The 19,457-nt window shown below is 33.7% G+C and overlaps 2 protein-coding genes across 2 annotated transcripts; both read left to right on the top strand.

Moving 5' to 3' along the window:
• Positions 1-4,385: 4,385 nt before the first annotated feature.
• On the top strand, positions 4,386-7,806 carry LOC116345416. The gene is made up of 2 exons (XM_031774743.1): positions 4,386-4,743; positions 4,867-7,806. The coding sequence occupies exons 1-2, from the start codon at positions 4,612-4,614 to the stop codon at positions 5,557-5,559; spliced, it is 825 nt and encodes a 274-aa protein (XP_031630603.1). The 5' UTR covers positions 4,386-4,611; the 3' UTR covers positions 5,560-7,806.
• An 8,592-nt stretch (positions 7,807-16,398) lies between these two features.
• LOC116345079 (serine protease ami-like) lies at positions 16,399-19,021 on the top strand. The gene is made up of 5 exons (XM_031774125.1): positions 16,399-16,414; positions 18,073-18,608; positions 18,671-18,791; positions 18,867-18,931; positions 19,001-19,021. The coding sequence occupies exons 1-5, from the start codon at positions 16,399-16,401 to the stop codon at positions 19,019-19,021; spliced, it is 759 nt and encodes a 252-aa protein (XP_031629985.1).
• Positions 19,022-19,457: the final 436 nt, after the last annotated feature.

Here is a 19,457-nt window from a genome sequence, read left to right as displayed (position 1 = left end):
CCGAAATGAACGGTTAGGGATGCACGGCAGAGAGAGAGCGAGGGAGAGAACACAGACCTAAAGTGGCTTTCATCAAATGGTTTTCAATTACTATGCTATACGAAATGAAAAAACTTGAAATGTGAATGGATCTGAAACCATTTGTGAAAGAGAAAAAAAGGGTCAACATTTTCATTTGCTATTTATTGTTTTTACAATTTTATAAATTACCTGCCTGTTTGTACTTTCTAAATGATCTGGTATGGAGTGCTGTCATCGGAAAAGCTCGTAAAAACAAGTGAAAAGTAATAAAAAGTTAAAAAAAAGTACGACAACAATGAAAGGAAATTGCAAGGGTCAAAATGTTGCGTAATTTACTGAATTGCAACGACTGAGAGGTGAAAAGAAGCAAAGTGCAGGCAAATAATTTGAGCATTAGCATTTGAGATGAACTCATACCTAGACACCAAGACAATGATGCACACACGTTTCACAACTTAATGAACATTGTCCATGTGTGTAAAACGTGCGAAAAAATAAAAACAAAATATTAAAGTGCATAATGGTGTTATTCCTCATTATCCACTTCAACTTATAATAAATGCCAACCGTTGAGAAAAGATAGAACAAAACGGATCATATACAAAAAAAAAACCACCGAAAAAATATCGATGCATATATGCATTGATGAAAAACGCTCCCTTGGCAAACACCCAAAATAGTGTTGCTCTCTCCCTCGTTCCGTTTTGTTTTTTTATTTCTCTTCTGCCACTCACTCGATATGAGTGTGTCGAATAGAGGAATTGTATCGAAGAAGGCATCAAAACAATACGATACGTACATACAAAGAGCAGGCAAAAGGCGAGGATCGGATGAATGATGGAATGATGGAATGAAATATACACTCACATCTGTGCGTATTTGTGTATGGTGATGCTTTAATAAGTTTTTGAGTTTCGTGGGAACTATAACTTACCCTGAGTTCCCATACCGTACCGTGCTCACATGGCGTGTTGTGTTTTGTGTATTCATGGTGCACTAACTGCATGTGCATAATAATAATAAAATAAATTGCCGTTGCCGTTGTTGTTGTTGCTGTTGCCTGCTTTTCTCTCTCTATGTTGTTTGCCTCTTTTTCCTTTTCTGGTGTATGCATACGCATACAATAGCAATAGATTGTATTATACGTGGTGAATGTGCGTAAAGCGTGTCTGTGTTACTGCGTCGTTGATGATCGTCTATCGGATAAATCGAAATGGAACATTACACGAAGATTACAGAAGCGGGGTACGTTCGTATGTGTGAATGTATGGGTGTTACTTAAAGGAAAATCGCAGTCAAATACATTTCTATACACACACACATACTATTTCTATGGCCATTTGATTCAAATGCTTGTACAATGTCACACATGGTAATCAATGCATGAAAATCGTAACTTAAAAAATCATAAAAAAGATAGACAAAAAAAAATCGTATATACCAAACCAACAATAATAATAAACGAAGGCTGAAGAAAACGAAACACCGAATAAAACAGCAATAAAAGAGAAGGAGAATATTGTACACACACATATATTGAGTGAAGGTATTAAAAAAGACACAACAGAGCAAAATGCAATGAAAAAGGGCGCACCTGCCAATTTTCCCATCGTTCTCGTCACTTTCTCGATCAATTTATTATCAATATCATTGAAATCTCGTCCGTTACATTATTTTTTTTTGTTCATCGTTTTTTGTTTTTCTTTCATTGGTTTCGTCGTTCTGCTTTGACCGGTGATTTTTGCGCGATGAACGAGATAGAATCCTTGGGAAAGTAAACTAATGATAATCTACCCACATGTTGTTGTTGATGCTTTCTTCTCGTCTTTTTTTATGCAAAAAAAAAAATATTTTCAATTTGGTTAATGTAATTTTTTCCGCTTTTGAAGGGCTGAAAACAGAAAGATTGAAAATTAATTGAAATGAAAGTTATTATGCGTATGGTTCAATCAATACAATCATGGCAAACGAGCGATCGTGTCTTCTCTTCTCTCATATTAGCACTCGCATAATTAATGACAATACCAACGAATTATTACGAAAATGAAAGAACAATATGAACAACACCATCTGAATTGGAGAGAGAGAGAGAGAGAGAGAGGAGAGGAAAAAAACCAACAATTATTATTATTGAATGAATGAAGCACAGAAAATGTCTGTGTTTGACTATATGTATGATGAGAGCTTGTGCGATGCACGCTTATAAAGTGCGACCGATACTACATACCGATAAATATATGTATAAATATATACACGGCTAGTGAATGTGTCTCGAGAGCGCGAGTACGGTCGCTCTTTTTGACGCAATATCTTCTGACTGATGGCATAAAAAGAGCTCCGACACACACACACAGGTTATATGAATGGAGACGTCGTGAATGAAAATTATGCCGAGTTGTATTGCTCAGCCAAAAAATAAACGAGAGAAAAACAACAACAACAGCAACAGAGATGTGCGGTTAATCGCTTTCTTCATTAGCTTGATATTTATTGCCGTCCACTTTGGAAACAAATGAATATACATATAGGTGACAATAACAGAACGAAAAAGAGAAAGAAGAATGAAGGGAAGAAAGAAAGAGAAAGATGAAATGAATTGCACGTATGCAGATATCACTTACTGCTTTTAAAACTGATAATAATCACACTCGACGTATTCTTTGCTCACTTGACCACATGCGCACATTATAATTAGCTTGACAATTTTAAATGGAAAGAGCGCTCTTTATTTGTAGCACAACGAACACACACACTGACACACACACTCGAACACTTTATAATACTTGATTCCCAATAACGTTGAGCAAATCATAAATTGCCATTGGAGGAGTTGAGCTGAAAATTGGTCGGTTTGTACCGCAATGTCAAGACCAACCGAAAATAAACAACGTTGGCCCAATTTTCTCTCTCTCTCTTTCTCTCTCTCTCATCGATGACCACTTTTTCACCAATGTTCTTATTTTTCTTAATCATATTTTTTGATTGTCCTTCGAGTTTTCATCGAGTGTAACCATTATATTTTATGGTCATGTCCGAGCATCAATATCATGCCATCATGTTACCTTTAACTGTTTTCATGTGTTTTGCGGTTTTGAATTCGCAAATAGGTTGCGGTTTGAAACAATTTGCATCAATTTTGAGTGTTCTTGATATCATTGCCTAATTAAAAACGGAGCCAATCAATTCCATTTTTGGCGGCTCGTGGAATTTACGCCAATAAACAGTTTTTAATGAGCATTTACTTTAAGTTTAGTATTTTATCTTCGTTTTTGACAGAAGAATGGAGTTTTCGAGCAAAAACAGCAACACAATAAGAAACGCATTACTTCTGACATCAAAATTGATTTTTATGCAAAAGTTCTTCTTAAATCATCGAGACAAACATATCAAGTGCATTTTGCAATTACTTGTCTCCGAATTTAATGATATGGAGGTTGAAATTAATTAGAAAAAGAAAGACTCACAGAGTAGCCTAAAGGGAAAAATCTCTCCCCAATTTGTAAAGAAGAAAAAAAAAACGACCGTTCAAGTTTTTGTCAGTTTGTAAATAATTTATATGTAAAAAAAAAGTGAAATAAAACAAACCTTAAAAAGAAAGTGCATTCGTTCTCACTCTCTTTTTATCCGTAATTTTTTCTTCTTCTTTGTTCAATTTCTAAATTGCTGCAATCTCTGTTTGGTCATATTTGTTCGTTTCCCACCGTAAAAATTAATAGCATTCAATACATACAATATTTAATTGAATGTTGCCAGTTCATGAAATAAATCCTTAATTGAAGGATTCGAATGACAGCCACAATCGACATGACGTATTGAAAGCATTTCGATTTATCGTAACTTCGGTTGGTTTTTTCTACCTGCACATTTTAGACATTTAACGTACACAGACAGACACACCGTCCGCATGCCTGTACATAGATGTGCGGTGGTATGTTCGGTGCGAGCCGTTTATCATGTGCACAGGATTGTGTTCGAGTGCATGCGTGGTGCGGTGTACAACGTAGCACTGGTACAAGGAACCGGTCGTGGTTCAACGAGCAAATCGCCCACGTGCTTCGATGTACTCGGAACTGTGGTGCGTTGCGATATGCTGTACAAGTCGCAGCGAATGAACGAGATATAGAGAAGGAGTGGCGGGGGAAGAAATACGTTATAATACACGTTGATTCCTTTTGGCCGTAGGCTTAACTTATTTTTTGTTTGTTTGTTCCTTTTTTCGTTCGTCGTCTCTCTTTTTTTTTTTGTATATAGATTTCGACTTATTATTCCTGTATTTTGGTTGCGGAGCGTTTATGCTGGCGCGCATCGAATTTTTGGGTATAAAAGTCCTGCTGGTTTCGTACTAACCATCATTCTAACTTCAAACCTGTTGCATTCACAACATCAGCAGCGTTTCTCTCGACATAGAACGGAAAATCTACGAATTTATCGATTCGATTGACGAGAAAAGCGTAACATTCAAGACACGTATTTTGCACACAGAAGTTAACACGTATTTCGTGAATTTTATTATTCGAGCATATATAGTGCACAAAGCAAAACGTATCAGTTTTTTTGTTTGAAATTTTCTTCGTTGAGTATAATCGCATCATGTGTATCGCCCGTGATAATTTAGTAAACAAAGAACGAGAGTTCAAGCTCAAGCAGCAACAGGGGCAACATCTTCAACCGTCACAACAACAGCGACAACAGCTCAATAATTGGATGCAATCAGTGCGCAAAGTAAGTAACCAACATTCATTCATTATAAATTATCTCTCTCTCTCTCTACACTGTGTTGATCGTTGTGTTTGATCTAAGTTTATTAATTGTGTGATTTTTCTCGTTGTTTTCTTTTCGCAATAGCCATTGAAACCGAAACATGCTACTCGCAAGTTGGTGTCAAAAGCCAAGATAAATTTAAACAAATATTGGCATAAATTCGAAGAAATTTTAACGGCAGCCGGTGAAGATATAAAATCAATGTCATCCACCTATACAGAATTTATCATTTCACAAAAGTACAAGTACTGCAGCGTTGAACCGATGAACACATCCGATTTGTTGACATCGACCAAGTTGACATTGTTGTCGGCGGTACGTAATCAAACGCCAAATAATTTGCACGAAGAGCTAAACACATTTGTCTCAAAGAATTCCGATGAAGACGATGATATAATGGCATTGAAAAATACCAACGAAAATGGGCCATCGTATAAACCATTCAGCAACGATGATCTGTACTATGGTGTTAATTTAAGCACAAACATTGAACCAATGGGCATGTACAAGGCAAAACGTTGTTCATGCTATCTCGATCAAGAGTACACGAGCCCATTGGCCGCCGCACCGCTTCGCAAACGACCAGCATCAACATCATTCATTCCAACGCCACAATTTTTAGCCGCCACAAGTCTAGCACATCCATCGACATCATCATCACCAGCTCCCCGTTTCAATCATCGTAACATTCGGTTGAGCATGGAAGATTGTGAAAATTTAGAGAACGAAGCACTTCAGGTATACGGAAAATTTAGCATTTACGATACTAGCTTTTAAGATAAACACACACATACTGCCGCAATGCTTGACATTTGTTGAGACATTTTCACATTGAATTTCCGATTATCGGCGATACCGTTATGTGCCTTAGATTCAAGTATTGTGTGAGTTTGTGTAGTTAGAGATTTTCTTTTTTGTTTGATTTTGTTAAGATTTTTTCCATTACTTCCATTCAATTACTCAGTGATTTGATTTAAGTTTTTATTTTATCAATATTTTTTTGTTGTTAGAAATAATTTGAAACGAAAACAAAAACACAAATCCAAGAAAATTCAAAATGACATTTTGCGCGTACATATGACCTTGACACTGTACGTGTCGATTAACAGCATCGCGAATTAAACCCATGGAAAATTTCAATAATTTTTGATAGGAAGGACAGGACATGCAAATTAGATTAATTATTAGGGAAATTAGATAAAGTTCAAAGTAAACAATTTCATTGAAATATAAAATTTTGTTCCAATTTTTTTTGGAAGAAAAGCTCAATTCCGGTTCTATGTTTGCATAAAACTTTGTTTGAATTGATACAATTGAAAGCGTCCATTGAACTTTATCCATATTTCCATATGCAATCAGCAATGTGCAATTTAGTTGTAGTAATTAGGGATCAACAAAACTGTGATTTAGTTAGATGTTTGTGATCAATTGCGTTTGTCTCTTTCACACGCCATAGAGATAGTGTTGAAATTTGTTATTGAATCCGTCTCTCTCACACGCTCACATGGCGCAACAACGCATATGTGGTTTGATGAGATGAGTGTCAATAGCAGTAACAATATAGGCCGATATTAGTGTCAATTTATAGCTTTAGCTCTATGTTCTTGCTGCTCGTGTGCAGTCGATGAACTCTGGTAAAATTAGCTTTAATTAGATTTAATTTGATACAGATGTGATATAGGGTTAATGAACGTTCGACTTCGATTTTCGCCATTTTCTTTGCTTCCATCGCATCAGAACTAATGAATTCGAAGCGAATCAGGTGATAAAACATGTGATAGTAATTGTCTTCCACAACACAGAGCCGCTCATTCTTTTGCTTGTCTTCCCTCTAATGTTCAATGGGCAATGGAGGACACAAGCAACAGAATGGGCATATATTTTGACAACTTTTAAGTGATTTCGCAATATTTTTGCAATGACTATAAGGACAAAACAAGCAATAATTTCTATGATCTCCTCTTATAAAATCGAAAAGTATACGTTCAAATTCTTTATATTTTTTGATAGATTTTTTTTTCGGTTGAAATTTTTATTCAAATTTTAGAGCACTTCCCCTTTCACTCGACATATATGTGCATTGTTTACATCAAGATCTGATCGATTTTTTCATTGTCTGTGATCACTTGCAATACATACAGATCTCGATGAAAACAATCGCGCGTCGATGAAAGGTGTGAGTTTTGTTGGCAGAGTTCAAAAGAGTTTATTTTTTCAAAATTTTATTTTTTTTATAGATTGAAATTTATATTTTTTTATTCAGAGAAATTTTATTTACGGAAAAAGAGAGATTTTTATATGTTTTTTAGACAAAAAGTAGATGAAAAGAGAGATTTATTTGATTTTTTGTGATGAAGCGAACACACATACACACACCCACACACTATGTAGCCATCAAATATCAGTGATGCAAAATAGGATTGCCACTGTTTGGTGTGTTTGTGTTCAGGTGTGTGTGTTCCTCCTCGCTTTCGAGCTTCCAAGTACAAATGTAGCGTGTCTTCCATGTCAATTGCGATTCTATTGCACGATTTGATATCGGGTCTTTCCAAACTCAAAACGACTGCAATGCATTGACTTACTAGGTTTTTAAGTGATAGATTTTAAAACTGTGATAGCATCGTCCTGTTTCTCTTCCCCAAATGGTATTTTCATCTTTGCCATCATCATCTTCCAATTGAATTTTCCAATCAAGGTCGTAGGTTCGTCGCTTAATGTCGTTTGAAGAAGAAAAAAAACACAATACACTGGTTATTATGCAAATCATTAATTTTTGGCATATTCATTTGTTTCGAAAGATTAAGATATTAATTAAAATAAGTTCAATCTACAAATAGACAAATGAACCATGTGAATTTAAATGACTCCCAGTTATAACACTTCCATTTTTTTTTTGAAAACATTGTTTTTTACACTTAATTTAAACTTTAAACGTTTATTTTTGTTTTAAGAATCGAATTGACATACTTAATCTCAATTTCGTATTGATCTCCATAGCATTTTAGCCAAATGTTTTAAGTTGATTTCCACGTTTTTTTACTACTTATCATTAAGTTTTACTGTATTTAAGATCTCATAAGATTATGGTTTAATTTTAATGATATTTTTTGTGTGAAAAGTTTGATATTAAAAACAAATAAAAAGCTAAAATTTGGCAAAAAAAAACAATTTGTTTGCATTTTTTATTGAATTTATTTACAGTTTGTATTTATAAATAATTTTGGGATTTTTGTGGCTCTCTTGTTAAAAAAATATGCCTCATCTTGTTTGACATATGTTGTAAAATACCCTGTTATGAAATTAACTTATCCTGACATGTTTGGAACATCTTTTCTTTCCACAACTTTAAAAATTGCCCAATACAATTATCAATTGCATTCAATTATGCATTACTCTTCACGTCAAATTTCCAATTAGAACCAAATGTTATGATGAAGTAAAAAAAATGCGAATAAAGCAATTAAACCATATTAATATCGTGTTAAAATCATGAAATAATCCTAAATTTATGTTACAAATTCCTTGCGAAAAGTGCATTACATCCGTCTAACATTCCTAACATCTGCACGAAGAACAACCCACCTTCTTTTACCAAAAAAAAAAACCGTAAAATATTGCAGAGTTTCAGGAGTTATTCTACTTTCCTTTTTGATCAAATATCCTTATGTCGTACTTGAGCCTGTTTGAGAATATTGAGCCTGTTTCTTTTTTTTACCTGCCAGCTTGACACATAACTGCAATATACACATACGATACTCTTGTTGGTGTTTTGCTTCAGTTCTTGAATACAAAATTCGCTTGTGTCAGTTGATTTGATCATTCAAATGCAACGAAAAAGTGTTGTGATCGTCATTTGAATGGTTGTTTCGCTGAAGAAAAAAATTGAGAATGTTCTGTCATTTGTGAAAATTATGCATATGAGCGTACGTAATTCCATGCAAATTGAATTATGTTTTCATGACTTTCTGCACGTTAAATTTACGATATTTGTAATTTATGTTGAACTCATTAATATTATATGAAGATGACCACTTGTTTAATATAATTTCACGCTCAATAAACAAATTCAAATAAAGTATTAATGTGATAATCTCGTGCACCTGTTCGGAAGTAGGCTCAAATTATGAACTAAGTATGTTTGATAGGAAAAAAATTCGAATTGGCATTTTTTGCTATTTTCATTTGACTGATATTATACATCAGTGATATATGTTATAAAATCTGTGGTAAAGGAATAATTCGACCTTTTTAAAAAGATTTGATCTCCCTTTTGCGCGAAAATGAATTGATTTTTTATTCTAACTTTGTTCATCTCAATAACAAATATTTAAAATTACATATAAATGTAAAGAACAAAAAATAAATTGAGCTTTCATTCTCCACAGCTTTGTAATCTCGCGGATGATTGAATATCCATTTCTTTCTTTATCATGACTCAATTCCATTCAATTTACAATAAGAGAAATACAAAATGTATAACTGGAATACTTCAATAATAGTAATCGCATTGCGCATCCATAATATGATTATTTTACATCTATTGTATCATTTCCTCATTAATACCAAATAGATTCAAAACAGTGTTGGTATTCTAAGACATAATTCCGATCGAAATTATTGCTTATCGGAATAAATATTTTGTGTGTGTAACAATGATCGAACTCATTGAGTAACACAGTAAAACAATCGAACACATTGTTTCACACATAAGACCATAGTTCCGATAAACCATAATTCCGATCGAATAAATAAACTTTACGTGTAATCAGAGCTATTATAGACACTGCAGAGAAGCGGGCATTTTTTTTTAAGTTCTGCTCTTTCTTGTATTCAGGTACAAAAATTACATTTCAGATACATCCCTGGTGCCAATACCACCTCTGCGTGTAATTTGCCTGAATCTTTGGAAATAAAATTTGGACTTCGTGATTTGGATCATGGGCAAGTTTTTGAAGCTTTCGCTGAGTTTCTAATTTTGTGTATTTCTTTTTTTTTCTTTTTATCGGAATCGTAAAAAATAAAAGACATTGCCAAGTTGACATTTCGTCCTTATTTGAATTTCAAAAAGTTGAGAAATTTTTCGATTCGCAGATGAACAATGTCGGTAACTGATCTTAGGGTGACAGTGAACCTTATCTGACTAGAACATGCTTCAACAACTCAATTGTTGGTATTTGCATCATTACTTATGTGGTCGCACAAGATGGTTATCAATTTAAGGTCCGCCATTAAAAATTCTGATCATGTCGTATTTCACACTTGGAACTAGAATCCTTGGAATTTATCCAAAATGAAATCATCTGTTCGACAATAATGAAGATTTCTTTGGAAAACGCACAAATTGCACAAAATTCTGGTGAAGGTTCGCATTTATTTTATTAACCGTGTGATTTCTTTTTGTTGTCAAATTACGAAAAATTGGTATCAATAAAAACCTTTACAGTAACTGATCTATCTGTTGGTTTCTTTTGTATATGAAATGCGTTAAATGGGATAGATCGTGCGAAAAACATTTTATTGGAAAATTGATAAATGCCCATCAAGCTAATTGATTCAGCGATCAGCTAAAAAAAGGTATTTATTGTTTGTGATATATTTGCCATCTGCTTGGGTGCTTAAAAAAATCTTTGATTTCTGCTATTGCGATTCAGAAGCGATTGATTGCGCGCTAAAAGGATCATATCATCAAGGAAAAGAAAAACTGTGTATTTCACACTAAATCAAATTTTTGAAGTGAAAAAAAAACTAGTTATAGTTTTGAATGGATCGAATGAAAAAACAATATGGTCCAAAAGTGAATTTTCAATTGCTTCGTCTTTTAAGAAATTCAAAGAACATTTCTGAGCCCGAGGCAATGCCGCATTGTTATTGAGAAAAGGTGAATTATGTATGAAATACTTGTACAACAATGAACGGTCCTTTAAAATGCTGTAATTTTTCGGTTTGACTCAAATAAAAAAACGTTTACGAAGAAATCACGCGCAGCATTAGCAACACATTTGTATCCATATGCGTGTGTTGTATACATTCGGTTCGGACAATAAGTTATTGCTTATTCACATTTTGTGAGAATAAAAAAAATACCGCATTTTCCATCAATTTTCCATACAAGCAAAGTCATTTGATTCGGCTAAATGCCGAAAATGCCAAGGATAAATTCTTTTATTGTTTTTTTTTTATCTACCATTTCTTCTTCAAAGGAATCGCATTCGTGAATTGTATGTGAATGCTTATATTATTGGTTCTTATTATTGTCATCCCATTGACACCATTCAACAAGATTCCATACAAATTAAGTATCAATATAAACGTTTTTATCGTTATTTATTTTGCGTTGTTTTCTTTCTTTCTTTTTATTCTATCGATTCATATTGGATGCGTTTAGTTAATGGTGTTCGACTGTTTTTGGTGCGTGTTTCTCTATCTCTTTGATGTTATTTTACCTTTCATTTTTTTGTTATTATTACTGCCAAATTATAACAAATAGCTTTAAATGGTTTTTATGTGTGTGCTGTGTGCGTATTGTTGAAGAGCGAAAAGAGAAAAAAATATATCACAGGATCAAATAATAGCAAAACAATATCGTTTCAATTTCCAAAACAATAAAACAGTTAAAACTAAGTGTGACCATGCAACTTCAGTGCATATAGCACGCTGCATCGACACATACTCCATAAAATGAACCATGCCATTTTCTTTTTACTCAGGTTTTTTTTTCTCCTTCTGAATATGAAATGCACATAGAATTAATTCAAAACACTTCGAGAGAATAAAAACCATGAGAATATTTTGTCACACACAAAAAAAAAACTCCATTGAAAAAAAAAGCAATTTCATTTTTTTGTCTTGTTCAACACTTTTTATTCTATTGAAATTGCTTTGTCGACTTTTGACTTGGCATTGTGTTGTTGCTTTTTTTATATATATCGTTTTTCGAACGTTTTCAATGGCCCGAATTGTTCTCATTCATTGCAAATATTGTCGTATGAATGGAACCGTATAAACGATACACAATGACAATTATGAACAATTAGATAGAATTTGTGTGAGTTTTAAATTTGAATTGAAAATACTGTGCGTGCGATAAATGGCAAGAAGAACGCATTCATTCTCTGATAAATAGCTAAAGAATGCGTGTCAATGAGAAGAATCATTTTTCGGGCTGTGCCAATGTTAAAATATGGCCAAAAGTGAAGTGGTGGCAACAGGCAATGGAGCATTTCAATAGCACGATGATTATTTATTTCACATTTTTCAATATTTATTGCACATTTTCGCATTCAAACACTCAATTTCGGAGTTAATAAAATTCGGGGAAACTTAAACAAAAAAAAAAACAAATCGGCATCTGCACAAAAGTGAACAAATTGACTTTAAACTTGGTACAAATTGCACGCGTTACACTATTATATACGTCTCGAAAGGTTTCTATTCAATCAAACCGTATATGAACTCGGCATTTCGTTGTATGGTTTGCTCAAGAGCAGCGAATAATCAAAAGATATTTATTCCAAGCAAATCCGACATCGAACTAACAATTCAATCGAAATTAATGAATAAATAGAGTCGACAACAGCATTTGAAAGTATTCACGTTAAAGGAAAAAACGGTTTCAATGTAAATAAAGATGGGACACAGACACCGAAATAATTCCCGAAGAATAAAACGCACTTAATCGAACATAAACCCCATTTATATGTGATAGCGAGTGATCTATTGAATTGAATTAACGAAGTAGAAACTGTAATGTTCTTTACTCAATTTTCGAATCCTTTCTTGTTAAATGTCAATTCAGATGGATCGACGTAAATCCAAAGATGTACGATGAACAGAGTATTTGGCAATGATTTAATTTGTTAGATAAATTTTGCAAATCCTAATGAACGGATCCGATTTTGTTTTGCCAACATTAAAAAAGAAATCCCCGAACAATATGAAAAAAATATCCCGTTTTTTCTCCAAGAAAAGGAACTTTCTTTTTAGAACTCAGATTTTTCTGCTAATCCATTCATGGCACATCGCCTCGAGCTGAATTTGTTTCTCCACTGCTACACTTTACTCAATGGTGAATGTCGTCCACCTGTGTTGTAAATGCCGCATTAGATAATAGTTGGAGATGTTTATTGTTTTGAAAGCAGCCGTACTTCGTTCGAAAAACGACAACAACAGCATTAACGATTTCAAACCTATTTACAATTTACTATGCATGAATGAACTGGGTCGAAAAACTGTAAAATCTAAATTGAAAATCGTTTAAATTTCCAAGAAATGTAAATAATGAACTTCTTTTCTTAGCTGAGATTCAATGGACAATTGTTTTTCGCATCGAACCAAATCAATATGCAATGGACTATGAAAAGATTTTCAAAGATTTTCCACTGAAGTGAAAACAAAGGATGAGTGCAATCCTTATATGATGTATTCAAGTAAAATTTCATTCAAATTATAGAATGAAAATAAAAATACGACAGACAAAGTGACGCTGCAAAAACAAAACCCTGTCTGTTTCAATTGTTGAACAAAAAAAAATAATTGTTTCAAAAGGAAAACAACACAAAAATGAAGAACCATTCCCGTTGTTCCACTTGAAGCTCAAAAGACAATACAATTCGGACATTCGGTACACTTCACGTCGACCCCTTGCGTGTGCTATTGATCACAATGGTCAATACTTCCTTCTTAGTTTTGCATCTTAAGAATGCGCACCTTCCCTGTTTCATACAATTCGTGCACACAAGTACATTTTTATAGGCATATTGTTCACTCTAAATAGCATTTGAAACAGATTTTATTATTCAGTTTTTTTTCTTCAAGTGCTTCAGTGTTAGGTGCAGCGATGTACTCACGTGCAGCTCTTTGTGGCCAGCGTCAGATGTTTTTTTCTCTCTCCTTGATACTATCAATATCATCCTATTGTAATGCACTCTTTTAAAATGTGCCGAATTTTCTATAGAAATTCTAAACGCTTTTTTATATTCGAAGAACTAAATCGGCCAAGAAGAAGATCGGCTTGTGCGGAGAAAATTCAAAACAATATACGCATCAGTTATTCTTTTTTTCCAATGAAATTGGATCACTTTGTAGAAATATCGTATGGGCGTCATTTTTGGGAAAATTTCAATATTTAGCCGTTTGGTGAGTGAAAAGTATTGCAAAACCATCGAAAATTAGTCATAAACATTGAAATCTGAAAAAATTCGACGATAACTTGCGTTTAAAATCGTTTTTCATACGATGAAATGGCAAGCATATTATTTTCCTTTGAAATGCTCTGCTTTCAAACTAAAAACCATCATTATACGTTGAAGAGCTATTCATTAAAATGTTCGACAATCCAGTGATCAAAGAACGATAGATCCAGTTAGTCTTTAATTAGAACACATATTTCGCAATGTCTCTAATTAGATTAGATTTAATCCCAGTGTGTGAGCGGAAATGCGATCGGAATTTGCGATAGGTTAATAGTTCGCAAAACTAATTTAAGGATTTTCCTTAAATCGTCTAGATCAAATGAGCCATGGCTAATGTTCTTTCATTTTTGCCGCAGACGTACAGTCGGAGCCGCAAAAATTGTTTTGGTCAACATTTACTTGTAGCATTGAAAAAAATTTACTAATTATTGTTTATTCTTACTTTAAACAAGTAGTCAAGGATCCTAGTTTCTTTTTTGTACCACCATCTAACCAAAATAGCACCTTCAAGGTTGAAAATCATTTTTGAAAAAAAAAAAAAAATACTGTTTATGATTTTTCGTTCGACTTTTCGTTATTTTCTCTTCATATTTCGCACCTTTTCTTTGATCTCAACGACTTAAATGAGTAACTATTAAAGTGAATTAACATGATCCTAATCATCGAAGAGAAAAACATGTTTGGCCATTGGTTGTGTACTACAAAAGTCATTAATAATTATTTCGCTTCGTTTTACAATGGCATAAAATGTTGAAGCCACACGCGGCGGAAAAATGTTGAAACTACCGAAAATTCGGCATTTTCTCTTTGAAATGCACGATCGGTCAAATGATACGTTTTTGCCAAAATTGCTAATTCAAACAATGGAACTCAAATGGTAAAACCGAACAGAGAGAAAGAGACAGAGATAGAGAAACAGGAGACGCTAATAGTTTTATTGCAATTCAAAGGGCAACGAACATTATAGTTTCATGGATCATAAACAGTAATGATAGGGTAATTAGTGGATTGCTGAATTGAATCGGTGCGATTGATGCGTAATTGGTAGGCAGTTAGAGCAAAAATATTGTCCATTCCTTTCGATTCGTTCATGGTCAAATGGCGATGTACGCGGTAGCTTTTATTTTCCTTTTTTTCATTCTCTCTCTCTCTATCTCTTTTTCACTTTCATTCTTTTTCGATCGATTTAGCATCGGCAAATCAATGGCATTTTCTCCAACTTGTTGTAGATTTTTGCAATTTATCACTCATCATCGTCACCGTCAAACAAATGGTGTTCGTTAACAGAAAATTCAGTAACAGGCAATTCGTAGAGCGAATAAAGAACAAAACAGACATCAATTAGAAAAATGACCGACACAACAAGAATGCGAACGTGAAATAGCGCGCTCTAATGAGGATCTTCATCATTTACAGTGTGTAAATATTGAGAAAATTATTCGATGCCCAGCACAATCTTCGCATACAAAATTCTTAGCACAGATGTCAAATGGTAATTGTTGGCTACATAATGAACGAGAATGTTATTAGAAGCGTGCATTCAACAATAACAGCAGCAAACATTCCTAAACCATTTTCGACTTCGTTGAATTTTCTTGGTTTTGAATTTTTAGATGAAGAAGAACAAAAAAAAAACGATTCATGACAAAGACTCGTTGGCGCGCCATTGCATTTTAACATGAACTTCCCATGTTATTAATAAAAATGGCACATTTTTCCGTCTTACCTTTTCAGCACGAAAGTGTGATCGGCCGAAAAACTTCTATTAAAGATACTTTTCTTTGATTTTTTTTTCTTCCAACCGATTTCAAGAATTGGCACTTTATGATTGAACAATCGCTCAGACAACTGGCAATTTTTCGGCACACTTTTATGATGATAATACCGCCAACATAGCAAAAGAGAAAAAAAATCGTTTGTTTGAGCTTCGTATTAATTCCAAACGGATGTTCTGACTGTTGTCGGGGAGGTCCAATTCACCTATTATATCGCTGATCGTCTAGTCGCATTCGCTTTGGATGGTGAACAGTAAAATGAGGAGAGAGAGAAAAAAAAAACCAAAAACAGAAAACAAAATCTTCTTCTACTGCATGAATAAAAAATGCCGCGCTTTATGATTATAGCGCTTTTTAGTCTTGTGCGCAGAATGAATTGAAGAAGAAGAAGCAAAAAAAAACTATAAAGAAGCAAGATTGATTTATTGACCAAATATGAAGAAAGAAAGCAAACCAGAATGAAATAAGACACTTTGTTCTCTGGCATCAATGCACGTGCGCCAATCAACTATTTTCCGATCATTGTTCATGAATGACTGCAGCAATCGCATTGGACGAAACAGAAGGAGAGAATGGCAGTGTAAAAGAGAGAGAAAGGGAGATGAAAAAGGACGAGAGCGGAGAACAGCAAAGGCAGTAATACAAGCAGAATGTGTGGGTGGGAGAGTAAGAGAGCCCCTGGTAATATTGAGAAAATGACCCCCGATCAGAATTCACTGAAATGTCGGTCGCTCTTTCATTTGACAAAAAGCACGCCAAGACGAACACGAAAAAAAAAACTAAACGAACTTTGACTATAGCATTAATTTCAAAGCGATAAAAGAAAAGACCAAGAAGATATCACAAAACATTGGCTCATGCACGCGATCCTTTTGGTTTATGCTTCGCGCTGCTTGAATTTTTTCTCATTTTGAATGTGAGCACGTGCGGCAATCACTGAGTTCCAATGAATTTTTTTCTACGTTGATTATATATACAAAAAGCATACATACCGCATTAAATGCACTGAAGAGCAGTCATTCTGGATGTATATAGAAGTTAAACGGATGTTGTACATTTGGAATTTAAGATTATCCATTATTCATCAATAAACACGGTACATAATTCGCTCATTTTTTATGGATATGCACTTCGCGTATCTGAACTACATTGTTACTAGGCAAACAACAGATGTAAGATTAGATACAATTTTGTTTGACTTATATTTTGTGAAAATATTTTGGCCATCTAGTCGACTTATATGATAATACTGCCAGTTCTGATCAAAGTTGACACATATATTTATTTGAATGATTGTAGTAGTCTGTTGAAATGAACTGTGATGCACAAGTAACAAACGTAGTGTTTGAAACATGAGAAACAAGTCATTGTATACAAATGTAGATCTTTGAATATTTGAATGAAAATACGCTCCATTTATTATATCGTTAACTATAATCGATTAAATCTTAATTATGCGTACAACTTGCCATAGTTATTTGCAAACGAACTAACCTTCTTTCTTCAGGTTACTATGATTTTTTGGCTTGATAATTTTCTCTAAAAAGTTTGCAGTTGCAGACCGCTTTTTGGTTTAGATAGTGTTTTTGGGATTTCGCAAAACACAACGAAAGTAACTCTTATTGAAATTGATTGTACAATGGATTTTTGAAAAAGTTTATAACTTTTACTTGATATTCATACGCTGTAATAAAATGCGTCTGTAAAAAGATATGCATGAGTTCAATAGAATTTCTTTAAGTTTTTTGAATTTTTAAACAAACCCTTGTGGAAAATTACTGACTGACTAACTAATTTGGGAGGTTTTTAGTTAAATCCGACTGAGATTGAAGTTGTTTTAAAATTAGATATCTAAACGACTAAAGTCGCTGGGTAGACGGCTTCAGTTTACAAAATTCAATTTCAGTCGATTTCAGCTAATCAGTCAGTCAATCACTTTTTTTCCACACGGGAATCTCTCACTTGTTTCAAAATTAAAAATTTGTCAACTCATCTACGCAAATATTCATGTTTTTTATTTAAGATTTATCGTTTGACAATTGACTTTGAATTAAATCCATCAATCTATCTAAATTTAAATATTATCACAGCAGTAGATTAAACTCAGTAATATCTCAGTAGCCATTTCGTTGATTAAACGAAAGTTCAAATTATTATAATCTTCCCATCAAGATTTCCATTTCAATACTTGTTATTTTGTTATAAAAAAGTGTTGTGCTACTTCCAGAGTACAATAAAATACTATTCAAAAACAAAACATTGAACCTGGCACATGAAAAATTCAAATATGAAGAACGTAATTATAATTTTGTTAATTTTCCCAGTTTTAATTGCAGCTATAAGATCGCATGGAAAAACATCCAATAGTCAACAGCCAGGAGAAGAGTTAGATTGGAATAAAACGAGTCCACGCATCAGAGGGGGCCAGGAGGCAAAACTGTCTGATGTTCCGTACATTGCAATGATCAAAGTGTGGCATCCACATAATAAAGTATATCAACCACTCTGTGCTGGTGCTATTCTGTCGGAAGTAGACATATTAACAAATGCAGCTTGTGCATCGGAATGCAATGTAACAACGAATTGTAAAGTATTTGTTGGCAAGGTGAAAATTGACGATGATGACGATGATGGCCAAGAAATTCAAATCAGAGATACAGTGTGGCACGAATCATACATCGCATTGTATATGAATAGAATTGGAACAAATGAATCAAGAGGACAGATAATAGATCTCGGCATGATCCACACAGAAATGATAATTATGTCAGAAACGGTTCAATCTATTAACTTACCCATACAAGATTTAAAAGACGGGCGAGATGTCATAATTGCGGGATGGGGTGATAATGAAAGCCAGGTATATATCATTTTTGAAAACATTCGATAGTACTTCAATTAAATCAATTCACAACTTAACAGCATAAAGTTTTGCAATACGCAAAAGTTGCAGCGAGAAAATGCCTAATGTATGAGAATAATTCGATTGGGCGGTATGCATGTACACAATCGAACGCAATATTTGCGTGTGAATCGGATATGGGTAAATTCACAAATAATTAGCAAAATCACAAACATATTGCAAACAATCAATTTCAAATTGATTTTATTTCCATAGGCGCAACAATGGCTTATAGCGATGTAAATGGTTTGGTGGCTGTCGGTAGTTTCCATAACTATAAGGTATTTTTTTTAATCCAATTGTAAAGACATATTTTTATTTATTTTTGAATTAATTAACTTTCATTTCAGAGTTGCACGGGAGGCAAGTAAAAACATTGACAAATCAACTAAATGTTAAAATGAATGGTTTTTTTTAGTAATTTTGTATATTTTTATTCAGCGGGCACCAGATTCATTCGTGTTTTTAAATATTGCGGCTGGATCAAAAGACACATGGCATATACAAATAATGATGTTAGTAGGACAAGCGGATTGGAATCAAATGCAAACATTATTATTGCCATCGTTCTAGTGCAATTTGTTATTTTCATAGCATTTCACTAAGAAATATATCTAACCATATCACATGCAAAAACACTAATTGATGATGTCAATAATATAGATGTTGTGTCATCCATTGAAAATGAATTTAACGCGTTTGAAAGAGTGGTTGACAATGATTTTCGTAAGAACTTTTATTCGATTCATTTCTGACTCATCCATTCTTAATAATAATTGACACAAAAATGGTAACCATTTATTCTTG

The sequence above is a fragment of the Contarinia nasturtii genome, unplaced genomic scaffold, assembly GCF_009176525.2.
Source record: "Contarinia nasturtii isolate CC-2019 unplaced genomic scaffold, AAFC_CNas_1.1 Cnas_scaffold_1240, whole genome shotgun sequence".
Classification (NCBI taxonomy): domain Eukaryota; kingdom Metazoa; phylum Arthropoda; class Insecta; order Diptera; family Cecidomyiidae; genus Contarinia; species Contarinia nasturtii.
This window is presented reverse-complemented; position numbering and strand designations above follow the sequence as displayed.

Bases quoted from the DNA above. Each gene is read 5' to 3' on its own strand.
- LOC116345416 (XM_031774743.1), top strand. From the start codon at position 4,612: ATGTGTATCGCCCGTGATAATTTAGTAAACAAAGAACGAGAGTTCAAG. The intron at 4,744-4,866 runs GTAAGTAACCAA...TTTTCGCAATAG, and splicing joins GGATGCAATCAGTGCGCAAA to CCATTGAAACCGAAACATGC.
- LOC116345079 (XM_031774125.1), top strand. The intron at 18,792-18,866 runs GTAAATTCACAA...TTATTTCCATAG, and splicing joins TGCGTGTGAATCGGATATGG to GCGCAACAATGGCTTATAGC. The intron at 18,932-19,000 runs GTATTTTTTTTA...CTTTCATTTCAG, and splicing joins GTAGTTTCCATAACTATAAG to AGTTGCACGGGAGGCAAGTA.